The sequence below is a fragment of the Scylla paramamosain genome, chromosome 8, assembly GCF_035594125.1.
Source record: "Scylla paramamosain isolate STU-SP2022 chromosome 8, ASM3559412v1, whole genome shotgun sequence".
In the NCBI taxonomy this organism is placed as follows: Eukaryota; Metazoa; Arthropoda; class Malacostraca; order Decapoda; family Portunidae; genus Scylla; species Scylla paramamosain.
The window spans coordinates 17,089,540-17,107,039 of NC_087158.1; the positions used below are offsets into that span (position 1 = coordinate 17,089,540).

Consider the following 17,500-nt stretch of genomic DNA (forward strand, 5'->3'; position numbering starts at 1 on the left):
AGAACTTGAATTCCAGTAGTGACATTTGGTAGAGTACATCTGATATCCCTCTTTTTCTACGTTCGTTCGGTACCCAGTTCAGCAACCCTCGCAAGCTTTGTTTCACTTGTTTTTGTGTAGCCCTTATCACTACTGGCTGTCAATGACTCACCTATTGTTGATTGTCGTCAATTGATGATGCAAGGAAAATGAGTGAACAGGTGTTGTACCGCACTGACAGCTGTTGGAGGCCGTGCAGCTGCAACCTCAACTAAACAAAGAATGAGATCGTGCACTGTAGTCTGAACGAGACGCCACCATTCACGGCATACTTCTCAGTACCGCTGCCAACACTACGCGTTTTATCAGGTTTGGTTTACGATCTGACTACGATCCTAATTGTCTTTTACTTCAAAATTATGATACCTTTGTCTTCGTACATTTTTTCTCGCGAATATGCAAGGATATTAATAGACGCAGATAAAAGCTACTCAAGGCCTGGGTACTTATTACCTTTACGTACTTCTACCATCGATACGAATCCATGATAAGAATTTCTCCATTTCATTCTACAGTATGGTTCCTATGTAGCAAGGTTGCCTGGTTGTTGGGTACTCAGCTCCCAAGAGGCTGTCTTTATCACCTTTGAAGGCTATCCACAGAATGTGCGATGGACACTTGAAAGTTTCCACGAAAGTCTAGGAAGATGAAAATAACTATCAGTGCATGCTTCCCCCCTTGCATATGTTCCAAAGTTTTAATGCTCTTGTACTCGTACAAACAGATGGGACATTTCTTACTTGTAGATTATCCCCCATGGCGGTTTGTTTGCGGATTTATTTATGGAAGCACCCTGGGTCTGACATATTCAAAGATATAGAAAAACGAGTATCCCTCAGGAAGAAAGCTCTTACCAACATCCTCATTCTTTCAAGTTAAAGATTTCATTACGAATGTATTGTATTACACACACACACACACACACACACACACACACACACACACACACACACACATTTCAAATGGTTTAGAAATACATTCTGCAATCTGACGGAAGTTACTGCCACTATTCGCTTCCTATCGTAAGAAGAGACTGGGAACCTTCTCCTCTATATCGTAATTCCCAAAATGAAGCAAGACTTAGGATGGGTCCACATGGTCGAACACTGTCCGTCGAACACACACTGTTACCAGATAGCAATATGAATATGATAGGAGTGTTGATGGCGTCAGAAGCGAGCACTAAGGGGGTGTAACGGACACTCCCCCATGTTCGTAGTTTCGGAACCTCGGACGCTGCTCTCCCTCATACAGGTGCCCTGCTTCGTTATAAAAATGTTTTACCTTCCCCAGTATATAAATCATGGAGGGTGCCCGGATCTATCTGCATATAGTTTCTAAAGTCAAATTCATAACCAATTAGCAGTTCATGTAAAATGGTTGCATTTTACATTTTACATTTCACTTCGTCTTTGTAACGCAGTCCCTGCATCATTCCCTTCTTCTCAGCTCCTTGTCCTCGTCATACAGTGCAACAATTATCATGCTGCATATTGCAATTTTCATTTCATTTTTTTTTTCTTATTGTGCACCATTGTGTTAGATGCTGGCAACAACCCACCTGTCTCCCGAGCCCACACTAACACTGACATAATTATATACCTGTGTGTTGCCAGCGGACATCAGCTTCGAACGTTGTCTGCTGGTCTTTGTCTGGTGAAATGAGTAGAAGGTATGGTTTACAACTTCATTTGGTAACACTTTATCATATAAACTTACCTTGTTTCAATGCTTATGACGTCATCCTGCTTCGCCTTGTGATATGGTAACAGTGGGTATCCGACGAACAATGTTCGACCGTGTGGACAAACCTTTAGCGCTTTGTTTTACACAAAAGCTTCTTCAGATTTTGGTCTGAGCTACTTACCTAAGGGGGATACATCTGTCTCTGTCTAACCACCTGTGTGTGTGTGTGTGTGTGTGTGTGTGTGTGTGTGTGACATTGTTGTTTATTGTTGTCTGTGTTAGCAAGCAGTGAAGAAAGAAACATTTACTTCAAAATTATTCAAGATCAGTCATTCTTGGAGCAAGTAAGCTAATATCGAGCAGTCCCTTTCAAAATTTGCTCTTTGAAAAAAAAATTATTGTTGCAATGGCACTGAATGATTCAGTTAGTGAGATATGAGAACCTGTGACTCATCCATCCCTCGAAACATGGGATTCCACGTTAATTATGTTAGGCTTATTGCGGAGATGGGGCAACAGCAAGGGATCGGAACAGCAAGGGATCGCACACCACGGGTACCACCAATGAAACAAGTCTGTAGTATTTGTGTTGCGGGAATTTTTCATACTTGTTAAAAACGTATTACACGGTCACGCGTAAGTGAAATTTTCTTATAAGTAGAACAGGAAATTACAGGATCCTCATGAAACCTGTGGAACGTGTGGATCGAGGTTTTTTGGTATATACACACATACAGTACATTTTATGCCAGATGAATTCATCTTGATCAGTATGAAAGTGCAAGCGGCACACACACACACACACACACACACACACACACACACACACACACACACACACACACTGTCAAAGATTCGCCACGTGGCGAAACAAGTGGAACATGTGCAGGAAGTAGACTGTGTACACGTGGCTACATGTGTCCGCGTGTGGTGGTAACAGGGGGATGATTGTAGGCTGCCCGGCGGCTTTTCCACTTGATCAAAAAGTTACAGAGCAAGAAATACCTATTGTATGTTTATAGATATGAAACAAAGTAGTGCACACCTGAAACAACATTTTACACCAGTTGGACCAGCAAATATGCAATGAATTACTTTGTCGCTTTTCTCCAGTCATTCAGGGTGAACTTCTGGACATGTGCAGGGCGTGGTGGACTTGCGTCTTGTTACTAGGAGTGGTGACGGCCATTGAAAAGCCATCAGGTGGGATACACTATTCGTCGTCTATTAAAAGCATATACGTAATATTTGTGTTACTTAAATTTGCTTGTAGTTGTCAAGTTCCTTAAAATGCTTCCTTAATCAAAATGCAATTTTTATGTAAAGTATTTTCCATTATAATGAACTACCTAGTAGATTAGTAGGAAGGGCAAACAGCGATACAAAAGACTAAAAGAAGAGATGAAAGTTTTTGCTGAGTTTGTGTTGAAGAGATGGGCAGCCTACAAAGGTAAGAGGGAATGATCGAGGATGGCCTTTGTCCTGAAATAAAAACAAAATAATTATAATGGTGACTGGATTAGAGACATTGTAATTAAATACTCTAACTTACTATAACAGGTTCTGATGTGGTGCAGTTTATGGTTCATAAAGACACCATCAGTGCTTCCGCAGCTGTCGAGGACCATCCCGACTTGATTAACTGGCGGGATGAAAAAGGTATTGCTTCTTCCTGATAAAAGCTATATTCTCAACTCCGTTTCCAAGGAAAATATTGAACGAGAAGAAAAGTACGTATGAAGCAGCATAGATGGCGGAGTGTATCTGACATGTATCTTCTTCTTCTTCTTCTTCTTCTTCTTCTTCTTCTTCTTCTTCTTCTTCTTCTTCTTCTTCTTCTTCTTCTTCTTCTTCTTCTTCTTCTTCTTCTTCTTCTTCTTCTTCTTCTTCTTCTTCTTCTTCTTCTTCTTCTTCTTCTTCTTCTTCTTCTTCTTCTTCTTCTTCTTCTTCTTCTTCTTCTTCTTCTTCTTCTTCTTCTTCTTCTTCTTCTTCTTCTTCTTCTTCTTCTTCTTCTTCTTCTTCTTCTTCTTCTTCTTCTTCTTCTTCTTCTTCTTCTTCTTCTTCTTCTTCTTCTTCTTCTTCTTCTTCTTCTTCTTCTTCTTCTTCTTCTTCTTCTTCTTCTTCTTCTTCTTCTTCTTCTTCTTCTTCTTCTTCTTCTTCTTCTTCTTCTTCTTCTTCTTCTTCTTCTTCTTCTTCTTCTTCTTCTTCTTCTTCTTCTTCTTCTTCTTCTTCTTCTTCTTCTTCTTCTTCTTCTTCTTCTTCTTCTTCTTCTTCTTCTTCTTCTTCTTCTTCTTCTTCTTCTTCTTCTTCTTCTTCTTCTTCTTCTTCTTCTTCTTCTTCTTCTTCTTCTTCTTCTTCTTCTTCTTCTTCTTCTTCTTCTTCTTCTTCTTCTTCTTCTTCTTCTTCTTCTTCTTCTTCTTCTTCTTCTTCTTCTTCTTCTTCTTCTTCTTCTTCTTCTTCTTCTTCTTCTTCTTCTTCTTCTTCTTCTTCTTCTTCTTCTTCTTCTTCTTCTTCTTCTTCTTCTTCTTCTTCTTCTTCTTCTTCTTCTTCTTCTTCTTCTTCTTCTTCTTCTTCTTCTTCTTCTTCTTCTTCTTCTTCTTCTTCTTCTTCTTCTTCTTCTTCTTCTTCTTCTTCTTCTTCTTCTTCTTCTTCTTCTTCTTCTTCTTCTTCTTCTTCTTCTTCTTCTTCTTCTTCTTCTTCTTCTTCTTCTTCTTCTTCTTCTTCTTCTTCTTCTTCTTCTTCTTCTTCTTCTTCTTCTTCTTCTTCTTCTTCTTCTTCTTCTTCTTCTTCTTCTTCTTCTTCTTCTTCTTCTTCTTCTTCTTCTTCTTCTTCTTCTTCTTCTTCTTCTTCTTCTTCTTCTTCTTCTTCTTCTTCTTCTTCTTCTTCTTCTTCTTCTTCTTCTTCTTCTTCTTCTTCTTCTTCTTCTTCTTCTTCTTCTTCTTCTTCTTCTTCTTCTTCTTCTTCTTCTTCTTCTTCTTCTTCTTCTTCTTCTTCTTCTTCTTCTTCTTCTTCTTCTTCTTCTTCTTCTTCTTCTTCTTCTTCTTCTTCTTCTTCTTCTTCTTCTTCTTCTTCTTCTTCTTCTTCTTCTTCTTCTTCTTCTTCTTCTTCTTCTTCTTCTTCTTCTTCTTCTTCTTCTTCTTCTTCTTCTTCTTCTTCTTCTTCTTCTTCTTCTTCTTCTTCTTCTTCTTCTTCTTCTTCTTCTTCTTCTTCTTCTTCTTCTTCTTCTTCTTCTTCTTCTTCTTCTTCTTCTTCTTCTTCTTCTTCTTCTTCTTCTTCTTCTTCTTCTTCTTCTTCTTCTTCTTCTTCTTCTTCTTCTTCTTCTTCAACACAGGTTGGTCGCTGCTACATTACGCTGCCTGGCATGGATCCTCAAAGGTCATCTACAGTCTCGTGAAAACTGGAGCTGAAGTGAACCTAAAAGACTTAGTAGTGGGTGAGCTACAGCTCTTATCTATTTACTTTTTTTTTTTTTCAATAGCTAATGCTGTACCAAATTGCAAATGCGTATCATATGAATGAAAATTTGGTCCTTTTGTGCACATGCCAGGTTTGACACCGCTTATGGTGGCTGCGGAGAAGGGACACGAGGAGGCACTAAAGACACTCGTGAAAGTTGGGGCGAATGTCAACGCTACAGACACTGGGGGCAAGGGCGTCGTTGCGCGATCAGGGAGCAGCTCTGTACTACGGTTTCTTCTTGGCGCCGGACTTGATCTTGACCATCGTGATTCCTCAGGTTAGTAGTCATACGTGCGTTCTAAAGAGCAAAGCATCTGATGTTTGCCAGTAAAAGATCTGAAAGAGTGACGATACTGGTTAACTCTTGCATTAGTAAGGTGAACAGAGTATGAGTGAGAAGAAATAGACAGCGAGACTGGTGGAGTAGGTAGAGATGCAGCTAGCAAGAAAAGCAGTAATGGAAATTATAATACAAGATTCTAAAAGATGCAACATTGCGACAGTGAATGAGAGTTTGTTAGAGGGGAGGAATCGATGAGATGAAAAGCTTTTGACTCCATCCCGTTTAGGAGATGGGTCATACAGGTGGGGAGATTCAACAAATAACGTATCTATATAGAGCTGGCAGCTGGCGGGAGGAAAGGTATTGGCAGAAGTGATACATAATTATTTTGTACCTAACTGTATTACTAGTGGTAGCAGCAGCAGCAACAACAATAACATTAGAATACAGCAGTAACAATAGTAATTGTCAGTAGCAATAACTATATTCTGTTCAGCTATAACTTCCTACAGATTTCCACATTTCTCGTGGATTAATCAGTTTTCCTAGTTCCCCTTGAGAACAGTGGAGCTACCAATTCACACGGTTGCCCCTCCAGGGAATACGGCAGTAATGGAGTGGGCACAAGAAGGGCGGGCAGACATGCTTATGGAAGCGCTTCCGCATTGTCCAGACATCACTCTCGCTAACCATAATGGTAGGTTTGTATGCTTATCCACATACCATCCTTTAAGTCATCAGTTGTATTGATTTTTTATTTTTTTATCTATTTATTTTTTTTTTATTTTGCGACCACTGATTGGAAATGCTATACATAGATTGTAAACTGCACACACACACACACACACACACACACACACACGTTATCTTTGTGTAAGACCAACCCCTCTCCCCGTCTCTGCCAGATCTTACCGCCTTGGACGTGGCCAAGATGAACAAGAACGTTAACGCCATGAAAATCATTGAAGGTGAGCTGAAACCTTGGCACGATTAACCTCATGTGTCCTCAGAGTATGTTTTAATTAAGGTATCAGATTCTTGAAAGGTTTATTTCTTGTATATAAGCATTTGCTCATGCTTTTGGTCTTTTATCTACAATATTTTATTTCACTTACGTAGACAGTTATGATATACTGCAGATCTGTGTAACTGGTCAATATTCAATTTCACAGACAAGCTCCAGGCCATGTGTGTCGCGGATGGTGTCCACTACCCACTCAATCACACCAGGCGAGTGCAATTCTTCATTTATCTAATGTCTTACGAACATCTACATTATAATGGTAGGCTGAAAAAAAAAATGTGGCTCATCTGCTTTCTGTTTTAGTTCTTATTGATACCATCATCATTAGTCGCGTTTTATATATATATATATATATATATATATATATATATATATATATATATATATATATATATATATATATATATATATATATATATATATATATATATATATATATATATTCTCTCTCTCTCTCTCTCTCTCTCTCTCTCTCTCTCTCTCTCTCTCTCTCTCTCTCTCTCTCTCTCTCTCTCTCTCTCTCTCTCGACGTGGACCTCTTTTGGTGTGCATCATTTCATGGAAAGATGTTAGGAAACCCAGTCCTTTCTGCAGAACTGTTTCCATAGTGATGGAATATGATTAAGCCAAAAAGGTGAGTCATCTCAGTGAATTTCAAGCGGTTGTTATTCATGAAACGGAACATGTTGTTGGAGAACTGCGACTGGAGACTGAGTGAGGGGTGGAGTCACTAGTCACGTCAGTAAATGAACATCCACTTTGGGCAGTGATACACAGGTGTGTGAATGCAGTGCACGGAACTGTAATGTGATCATTGTCAATGATTACAAGTCGGTAAAACTAGTGGACTGCTGAAACCACGTTCTTTGCCATTAATTCCATAAAATGTGTACAGAGTCAACGTAAAATTAAGAACATTAAGAACATAAGAAAATTAGGGAAGCTGTAAGAAGCCAGTAGACCTATACATGATTCCTAATATAAATCATATAGTTTTAATCTTTTTAAAGTTTCCTATTGACTCGACGCTAATAACTTGATTACAGAGTTTGTTTTCAAGAATCCTTATCTTCCTATCTCTCTTTTTTTATTTAATTTTATTAAGTTTAAAGCCGTTACTTCTTTTCGGATCCATATTATTGACCCTATGATTAAAAGTAGTGTGTTGTGACCTATAACAGCTTTGATCGGTAAGGAATGTGATTATGCTGACTTGCATTTGCAGTTTCTACTTTCATGATATTGTAAATTCGAGAAGTGCGGCGTATTGATTGCGGCATTGAGCTGTTGAGTGTGAATTTTCACTTGCGATTTCCACCTCTTGGATTGATTAATAAAAACTTACATATTGTGAACTTTATTTCGTAGGTATGAGGGATGTCATGAGGTCAGATGTGAAGCCAAATGCCAATGGACGAAAACTGGAAATAGTGACCAGACTTGCAGTGACGTCAGTATCGACTCTCTTAGAAAGCGTAGAGAGGCTAGACACAAAATTGCAGATGGACGATCTATAGGTGAGTACTTTTCTTTCTTTGAAGGGGTTGTACTAATCAAAACATAGCTAGGTGCGTACCAGTTTATATTTCGGTTTGAATGTAACGTTGCTTGTTTAAATATTGTTATAATTTTATGTTTATGTATATTCGTAGCATAATTTCAAAGCATGATGGTAAGAGGGACAATTACTAGTAGTAACGAAATTGATCTCTCTGACTTTGCAGTGATAACCACTTCGTGATGTAATGTATTTATTAACTATGCTAATGGATAACACGTTGTTGGTAATGCCGAGCTTTACAGTCAGCCATGGCACTGTGAGCCGCCTCATTTGTTGTTTGTCAAGCAAATGGATTAAGGTATTTAAGCACAAGGTTTTTCTTCCGAAAGATTTTGCAGGCGAAATATACTGCCCGTACTGAGTGAGGGAACGCGCAAAACAGTTTTACTTCATAATGTATGTATTATTATAATGTAATTATGGTTGTTAAAACGTAAAGTCGTCGTGAAGTCCTTACTATTACACGGTTTTAAACTATGGCACTTGTACAGAAATAAATGCGTCATTATTGAGGGACTAAAATAAACCCACCACTGTGCAGACGTACTCATTTTTTCATGTCTACAAAAAAATTAAAAAAAAATATTTGGATGAGGCTTTTGCTTTTTTCTTAGACATATCAAAAGCATCTGATAGAGTATGCCACAATGCTTTAATTTTTAAACCAACTCCCCATGCCTTACATCCTTCTTTCTACGTTCCAGTGAAACTTCTCAGTATCATTTAGCGTTATTATAGAATTAGTCTCTAAGAAAGTCATACATGCATTATGTCTATCATCACTGCGGGAACGTGTGCATAGCTTATCATAGATACATACTGGTAATATTATCATATTGGCTTGACCTACAGCTGCCGAAGGAATGCTGCTCGTGACAGTACACCAGACAGTGCGTCAGGCGGTGTGTCCTTGAAAGGCGTGGCAGCCAAGCCTAAATAAGAAACAAGAGAGACCTGGATAAACTTTAATTTACTCAGTGCAGTTGAAGTTGGTGGAGTTTCTTGCAGTTATATTAATTTTATTCGCAATATCAATATTTTTTTCCAGTGTTTTTATTTTGTGTTAGCGAGAAATACGAGTGGAGAAATTGTTTTAAAGTAATGATACTTATAATAATGATAAACAAAATGTAATAGCTTTACAAATAAAAGACCTGCTCTGGATCAATATTTGTTACGGTGTTACCTAAACCAGTCCACTGATTTGCTCTGTAAAAGATCTTGCAAAGATCATGCATCGTAAAGGACGAACATAAATATAAAATCAGTTCACGCTACTTATGATTGTTCTGAATTATACCCTTGAGTTATTTCTTACGATAGGATGTACTCTATGGTCGAGCGTGTAGACTTATCACAGTAACATTGCGAGTAGTTAAAATTACATTAGTTAGCTAAGCGTTAAATTCGTTTTCTTTGACACCGGAGTACATATACAGAAAATGAAAAAGCTTTTAATGTGTATCCCTTATAAAATAAGTTATTGATCTTTACTGTGTATACTCGTACATACATACGTGGAAGAAATGTATTTCACCATGATGGTTGTTAACTTTGTGCACATTTTGGAAATAAAAAAGCAAACATGAAATAAAATTAATGAATCATGAACTCTGAAAATACTCCTAGAAGTTGGTTCTAAACAGAAAGGTTTGGAATACGGCAGACGGTATTAGTTTATCATTAAATGTCAAGACACACAGAATATCCTCCTTACGACAATTTCTGTTAAAACTTGAAAGGTACTACTAAATTAGGAGAGAAATAAAACATTACTTGTTCTCAATTAAACAGGTAATTTAATAAACACGAGTAAAACTTTACAGAAGAAATGGAATTATTAAAAAGTGATGATGTAGTGTGAGCGATTCAATGTTTGCTTCTGGTATTGGTACAACTCTGGAACGGCGGTGCGTGAAGTCCAATATTCGAGTTTATGACATGTTATGGTTCTGTTGTGGCCACCTGACAGACTGAGCCCAGACACCGTGCTAAGAACACGTGTTCTGCTGCTTCTGTCCCTGCCATCTCCGTGTGTATTTATTGTACGCCCTTCAGGCTTAGGCTTAGCTAAATAAAGTAAGGTATCCATTGCCCCTGATTCTGAGTTTTGCACTGTCACTGTCCTCTCCTTAGAGACAACAGAAGGTGTCATGTCCCGTTGTCAAATTGTCTTTTCTCTCGCACCTACGGAGGATTCGCCTCGGTGAGCGTGCTATTGGAGTGAAATAACAGCGTCCGGCCCCCGTAGAGTGATTTGGCAGGACAATTTGGCATTAGGAAACTCCTTCCTGACCTCCTCCTACTTGTATCCCCCTCACCTCCTGTAGGAGGGAGTTATACCCCCTCTCCGTGCCTGATGGCCCCGCCTTCCCTCCTCCAGCCAAGGGGGAGGGAGGACCGACGATCCCTGATTGCCCGACTGTCTTGTGTTCCTGACAAAGCCACTCTCTACTTGAAGACTGATGCACGCCTTTCCTCTGTAATTTTTGTGTTATTATAAAAAAGTAATTATATAAAAATAATTGATTGTAACATACGTAATGTTGTAAATGCCAAGAAGCTTGCCATTGGAGACTTACTTGTGCAAACTCTTAACGTAAATCAAGTCAAATAACTATTAAAGCTCCGGTTCATCCATGGCATCAAAATCGAGGCTTCGATTCTAGTGTCCATGAACTCGTGTCGAGGAGTCGCTTCCCACTGCGATTTTCTGGACATGGAACCGACTGAGGTTGTCGATTACATGCTGACCAGAATGTCATTGTAGCTTGAAAGATCACTAAAATGGCTGACGGTACCAGAAGGAGCACGGCCTCAGTAATTTTCACCTTCAGTGCTGCTAAGTTGCCACAGAGGATTCATGTAGGATACGAATCGGTTCCCGTTCGTCCCTACATTCCGAATCCTCTCCGTTGTTTCAAGTGCCAGCTTTACGGTCATCATGACAGCACTTGTTCTTCGCATTCGTACTGCGGTAGATATACTGGAGAGGGTCATATGGTGGAACAGTGCACGTCTTTGGTAGAGAAGTGCTGTAACAATGCAGGTGCTCACTTCACTTTCTCACGTGACTGCCACGCGTGGAAAGTGGAGAAAGAGGTCTGCACAGTTAGGGCTACTGAGGAAATCTCTTACTCTGGCGAGGATGCGAGTGAAGCAGACGCATGCCGCGCCTGCTTCAGACGTCTCATATGCCTCAACGGTAAGAGTTCAGACCAAGATGTGCACTTTAGCCACCCAGACTGATCCGCCGCCCGCCGCATCTACCACTACAGCCTCACCCTCAACCTCTGCATCTCCCACTTCTAGATCTTTGTATCTACTACTACCAAAGCCTCTACTCCTATCACTTTCTCTGCTCCATATTTGTCTACTATTTCTACTAGTCCAAGTAAGGATGAAAAGAACGATAAGTCAAATAATTTAATTTCACAAAACTGAACGCCAACGCCCTTCTCATGTCGTCGATGCTCCCGCGCCCTCGAGGAGGGGGTTCTCACGCTCGCTCCCTCTCGACCAGCTCCGGGGAGTTAACAATTGATGATTCCATGGACGTCACCACTGGCAAGGGCCGGGAAAGGTCTCCAGGAAGCGCCTCAGAGCGCAAAAGCACTAAGAAACACGGCCATCACCGCAACTCTTAAGTCATAATATTCAAGGTGTTACGGTGGAACTGTAGAAGTATTCGGAATAAAGATCCATATTTATCACTTTTAGTGAACATACACAGGAGACGAGACTGCAGGATCAGGATCAACCTGGTCCTGCAGTGCTGAAACATTACCATATAGAAGATATGAGGAACACGGCATTGCCGTATACATACACAAAACACTGACACAGACAGAAGTGACGCTGAATACAGCTCTGGAAGCTATCGCGTGCAGGGTGAGATTCAACGACACGTAACTGTCTATCTGTTCCCTCTACTTACCTCCTAATGCCCCCATTGTTGATGACGACATTACATCACTGATTAGCCAGCTTCCGGGCAACAGGCTAATTTTGGGTGACTACAAAGCCCATCATTAACAATGGGAAGTGAGAGGTCAAGTGTACGTGGGGAGCAGATAGTTAACATATTATTACAGACAAACCTCTGTCCTCTGAACGATGGAAGTGCAACTCGTGTAAATGATCGAACTGGTAACGCGCCTGCCATAGATTTGTCTTTCCTCTCGCCAAATATACTCCCAGACTTCTCCTGGGAAGTCATCGATGACTCCCATGGAAGTGACCATCTGCCAATCTGCATTTCTTATGCACTCGACATCCCGCCCACCCCCCGCCCTCCCAAGTTTAACTTCAAGAGAGCAGACTGGGCAGCCTTCCGTGGGGTTGCCGATGTGGATATATCTGACGAGGGCATTGACAGTATGGTCAGCAACGCAACACAATCCATATTACACGACGCCGAGGCATGTATTCCGAAAACTTCTACAGTTCACACAAAGCATGGAGTTTCATGATGGACAACAGATTGCCGACAAGCATATTGTGAGCGCAATAGACGATACAGGCATTTCAGCCAACAGCCCAGTCAAGCAAATTTCATAGCCTACAAAAAGATAAGGGCTCAGGCAAGGAAAGTCATCCGTAATGCTAAGAGGGACAGTTTACATCATCCGTGAACCACGCTACCCCCTTTCACAAGTCTGGAAAACCATTCACATATTAAATAATAAAAAACCCTACATACCGATTACAACTCTCAAAATTAATAATGATACAGTAGATGACCAAGGAACCATTGCTAACACAATAGCCCAACATTTCCACAATGCAAGCAGTACCTTATGACCCTGCCTTCCTTCCCTGTAAGGAGGCAGCGAAACTCACTGTCCCAAACTTTGCCACAGGAGGGGTAAATTCAGACTACAATACAGAATTTACGTTGGATGAACTACTCTTTGCCCTGAAATCCTGTAAAGGCTCTAGTACCGGTCCAGACAACTTATCATATAGCATGCTACAACATCTCGGCCATCATTCCTTTGCAAAATTATTACAACTCAACAATAGAACCCTAGACCACCCACACCTTCCCTCACTCCTGGCACTTTGCTCACGTCATCCCAATCCCCAAAAAGACTGGACACCTTAGGTTCCAGTGCATTTCGTCCTATTGTGGTCACGAGCTATGTAAGGTCATGGAACGTATAATAAAGCGAAGGTTCCTTTTTGTTTTAGAAGCGAAGTGTTTGTTAGGTGGTCAAGAGTCGAGCTTCCGAAAATACCGAGGCACGATGAACCACCTAACACACCAGGAGCATTGCATTTCAGAGGCATTTGCCAAAAATGAATTCATGATAGGAGTGTTCCTGGACATCCACAAAGCCTGCGATATGACATGGCGACACGGTATCCTCATGAAACTCTGCGCTCACGGGTTCAGAGGTAACTTGCCCATTTTTGTTTATAACTTTCTCCAGGACAGTACGTTCTGTCAAGCTTCGTGATAATCTCGGGTGTTTTCGTCCAGGAAAACGGGGTGCCACAGTGTAGTGCTCTTAGTCCCAGTTTATTTTGTATTATGATAAATTATATTCTGAAGACAACTCTCGTCTCCAGGAATCTTAAATACTCACTCTACGCTGACGACTGTGCGTTGTGGCACTCGTCGCATAACGCACAGTTCTCGGCGGGGTGAATTCAAGCTGCTCTTGACTCATTCCAGCATTGGGCCTCTCTGTGGAGATTTAAGTTTTCCGTTCCTAAGTGCATCGGTATTGTTTTCACTAGACGTAGCGTACCTAATTTGCACTTAACACTTCAAGGCCTGCCGATTACGTTTAAAAATTCTGTAAAGTTCCTGGGTATGCATTTCGACAGCAGACTCAAGTGGAAGACTCATTTTAATGAATTGCTTATTCGTTTTTGTAAAAAATTCAATGCCCTCAAGTATATTTCTGGTACCTCATGGAGAACACACAGAAGATCTTTATTAATGATGTATAAGTCCTTAATTCGCTCTCATTTAGACTATGGCTCACCGAGAAGACTGCATGTGTTTCAGAATGAATGTGTGCGAATGTGTCATGTGGCCCTGCGCTGCACTCGTGTAGCGAGGATGGAGGTATAGGCTAACATACCACCACTTCACATACAACGCGACACCTTTCTTCTTGCCCATGGGATGAAAGCAGCCTGGAAGGCTCCCCTCGATAACGCAGCAAGCAAAATTATATGGCACCTGCACCACCTCCACACTGCTGTCCAAAGTCCAGTCGCAGTAAGACTACAAGAACTCTGCCAGAGGAAGGGCATCCGACTTGGACCATGAGGACCAGTTCGTGCTGCCCACTCTTCCTCCCTGGAAGCGTCCCAACACTATCTTCACCATCAACTGGCTCTTTGGGAAGAAGGCTGTCGTTACCGAGGCGGAGCTCCACCAACACTTCCGGGCCCTCATCGCTGGCCTCCCTCCATTCTTACATCTCTACACAGACTGCTCCAGGACGAATGAATGTGTGGGTGCAAGTGTGCTCTCAGGTTCCGACTATTGCTTTTCCATACATCGATGTTTTCTGCTGAATTTTTTGCTATTGATAAGGCTTTGCAATAAATTCACGTCACCAATCAATTGTCATTTTTCGGACTCTATGTGTCAGCCCTTCAAGCAATAGACTCCGGCCACACGGATACAAATGAAATCCAGGGCAACATCATTAATAAGCTGAATTCTTGTTGTAAATCCTTCTTATTGATTCGGGTCCCTGGACATTCCAGTATACGCGAGAATAAACAGGCTGACATGTTGGCTAGGTCTGCTGCAGAGCTCAAGGGAGCGTAGAACCTCTGTCGGGATCTGCAGTCATGTCTCACAGTTGTTAAATCATCAGTAAAAACTTCTGTGGCAGAGTCACTGGGACACCCTCCACCTACACTCCATTCTGGGTGAGTGAGCCTCCTCCATTCGCCCCCGCAAGGTGGGAAGAGATGGTCCTCGCACGCCTCGGGATGGGCGGCACCCTCCCTACACACATGCTCCCATACATGGCCAATTCCTTTCCACCGCGATGTACCACCTGTAACGTTATCTTCTCTGTCGAGCACATCCTGCTTCACTGTGTGTGTTATCGGGGAGGGAGAGGCGGCCTTTGGCAGCTTTACTGCCGGGGGCCGCGGTCTTCCGCTAACGCAGACCACCCTTCTGGGTAATGAGCACCCGGATGTGGTCGATAGACTGATGATTTTCCTGACTGAGACCAATTTAATCAGAGCTGTGATTTACATGTATATATTATGTCACATATATGTGTTATGCACTATGTATATACACTGATACTATATGTAAATAAAAGTATGAAAGTGTGTGTGAACTGCGTACTGCGTGATCTCAATATGACTGTGCTCCCCATTTATGTACATATAATATGTAGTAATGTTACGTAGCCTCCCTTCCTGTGTGCTTGTGAGTTGCTCCTCCCTCTTCCCTTGCCCTGACAAAGGACAATAGCTTTGTGATAGGAATAGGAATCCTGTATAAATGAAGCATGTGTGAAGGAATGAATGAATGCCCTATTATATTATGTATTTATGTAATAAATTAATAAAAAGACAAAAATACATGAAACTAATATAAGGTTAAAAATACAATAAAAGTTAAAATAAAATTAATAAAAATGCAATGAAATAAAAAAGTGGCCTAATACTTACGTTAGGGTGATGGCAAATAAAAAGGTACCTGAAGGCATCGGGGTGGCTGGTATCTGCTTCTTACGTTACCAGTAGACGATGAGGGGGATGAGAGAAGGGGGGAGAGCCGAGGAAGAGCAGAATAACGCCCGCCGTGAAATATGTCATTGTGGTGGCCCTAGAAATTTGTTCCTGCGTAACGTTGCGACTAAAGGTTATAGCACCATCGAGGGGCTTTCCCAAGACAGCTGGCGATGTGTGAGTGTGCGACAATTTAGCAACACGACGCAACAAACGACCGGAAGCCTACGTCGTAGTGGATACCGGACACTCACCATCTCCGTGTTTTTTTTTTTTTTTTCTACCCTTTCACTCTCTTCATTTATCTTTGTATAATTCTACTCTGCAGTGGTGGCAGTGGTGGTGGTGATGGTAATAGTGATGGTAGTGGTGATGGCATTAGATATAAGAGCAAAGTTCCTTATTGTTTTCTTTTCCTTTCTTCACAATTATATAATTCCTCATTTCATCTGCCTTCGTTTGCCTTAACTTAATTTTTAAGGAAGAGTGAGCCTGGAGGCTTACCCGGGAAAAATCTTTAATCCCCAGCTGTTGATTGTCTGAGGCAGTTGGGGTGACTCACCGGTGGGAAGGGGTAGATGAGAGGGAGCTCTGGGAGAGACGATGGGAAACGGGGACTGAGGAAAGTGGAAGGGATAAGGGGAGAGGAAAATCTATAAAAGGTGGTTGGTGATACTGGAAAGTAAGAATGATTTAGGGAGAGAGATATGGTGTGTGTGTGTGTGTGTGTGTGTGTGTGTGTGTGTGTTGTGTGTGTTGAACAGGGGAACGTTCAAACGCAGACAGGCACACACGTACACACACACTGCTTTAAACTGGAAGCCTTTATAAAGGTCAACGTATCTCCTACTGTTTTTGTTTTGTATTCCTCTTTATATTAACCAATTATAAGATTTTAACTAACATGTGAAAGGACATTGAGAAAGATTATCGCTATAAACTCTTCACTAGCAAACCAGGGACAGTAAGTAGACAAAGAAAATAGTAAGCTGACATATAGACATCCACAATAAACACCATGAAATAAGCATATTACTGTTTTATCAGAGAGTAGAGTATGCATTAAGTTAGTTAAATCTGTGTCTCCGGAATGAATGAATATAGAATAAGATGTAGTTCCCTACGGGTTTGCATACGATAAAATTATACTCACATAAAGAAAAAGTTGAAAAGAGCACACTGTTACGTTTTGTCCTTACTTATTTAACATTACCCCCTATTTGCGACGTATCCTTTCCTCCCTCGCTGCTCTCCTCCCCCTCTTCCTCAATCTTAACCTTTTCTTATTTCACCTCTCTTTGAATTTCCCTTTGGCCTTCACCTCCACTCGTCCTTTACAGCTCTCTCTCTCTCTCTCTCCTCTCTCTCTCTCTCTCTCTCTCTCTCTCTCTCTCGCTCTCTCTCTCTCTCTCTCTCTCTCTCTCCTCTCCTCTCTCTCTCTCTCTCTCTCTCTCTCTCTCTCTCTCTCTCTCTCTCTCCATGTATATTTGTATGTTTCTACTACTGATGAACCAAAACCCAGTCCATGTATTCACACAAGGACACAACAAATCCAATTCATTTTTAGATAGTGTAGTTTTGCATACACTACGAATTTCTCTGGGGTTTTTTCCCCGTTTTCTTTTCTTCCTTTTTTTGTATTTAATATAACGCTATTTTATGTAACATCGTGTCCTAGACCCTTCAGCATTCATAGTTTGCTCCCTCTAACATTTCCTTCCTATCG

General features: G+C 41.1%; 1 protein-coding gene across 3 annotated transcripts in view; it reads left to right on the forward strand.

Annotated features, from left to right (window-relative positions):
- Window positions 1–9,648, forward strand: part of LOC135102875 (26S proteasome non-ATPase regulatory subunit 10-like) — a 13,874-nt gene extending 4,226 nt beyond the window's left edge. Inside the window, exons 1-10 of one of the 3 annotated variants that reach the window (XM_064008472.1) lie at window positions 225–348; window positions 2,839–2,928; window positions 3,286–3,384; window positions 5,057–5,158; window positions 5,273–5,461; window positions 6,066–6,164; window positions 6,373–6,435; window positions 6,640–6,697; window positions 7,860–8,008; window positions 8,905–9,648. In XM_064008472.1, coding sequence (XP_063864542.1) covers window positions 2,862–2,928; window positions 3,286–3,384; window positions 5,057–5,158; window positions 5,273–5,461; window positions 6,066–6,164; window positions 6,373–6,435; window positions 6,640–6,697; window positions 7,860–8,008; window positions 8,905–8,966 — 888 coding nt within the window. In that variant the 5' untranslated portion in view covers window positions 225–348; window positions 2,839–2,861 and the 3' untranslated portion in view covers window positions 8,967–9,648. Of the gene's footprint in view, window positions 1–224; window positions 349–2,838; window positions 2,929–3,285; window positions 3,385–5,056; window positions 5,159–5,272; window positions 5,462–6,065; window positions 6,165–6,372; window positions 6,436–6,639; window positions 6,698–7,859; window positions 8,009–8,215 lie in introns of those variants that run through there. The other 2 variants (XM_064008474.1, XM_064008471.1) reach the window with 2 other exon arrangements.
- Window positions 9,649–17,500: the final 7,852 nt, after the last annotated feature.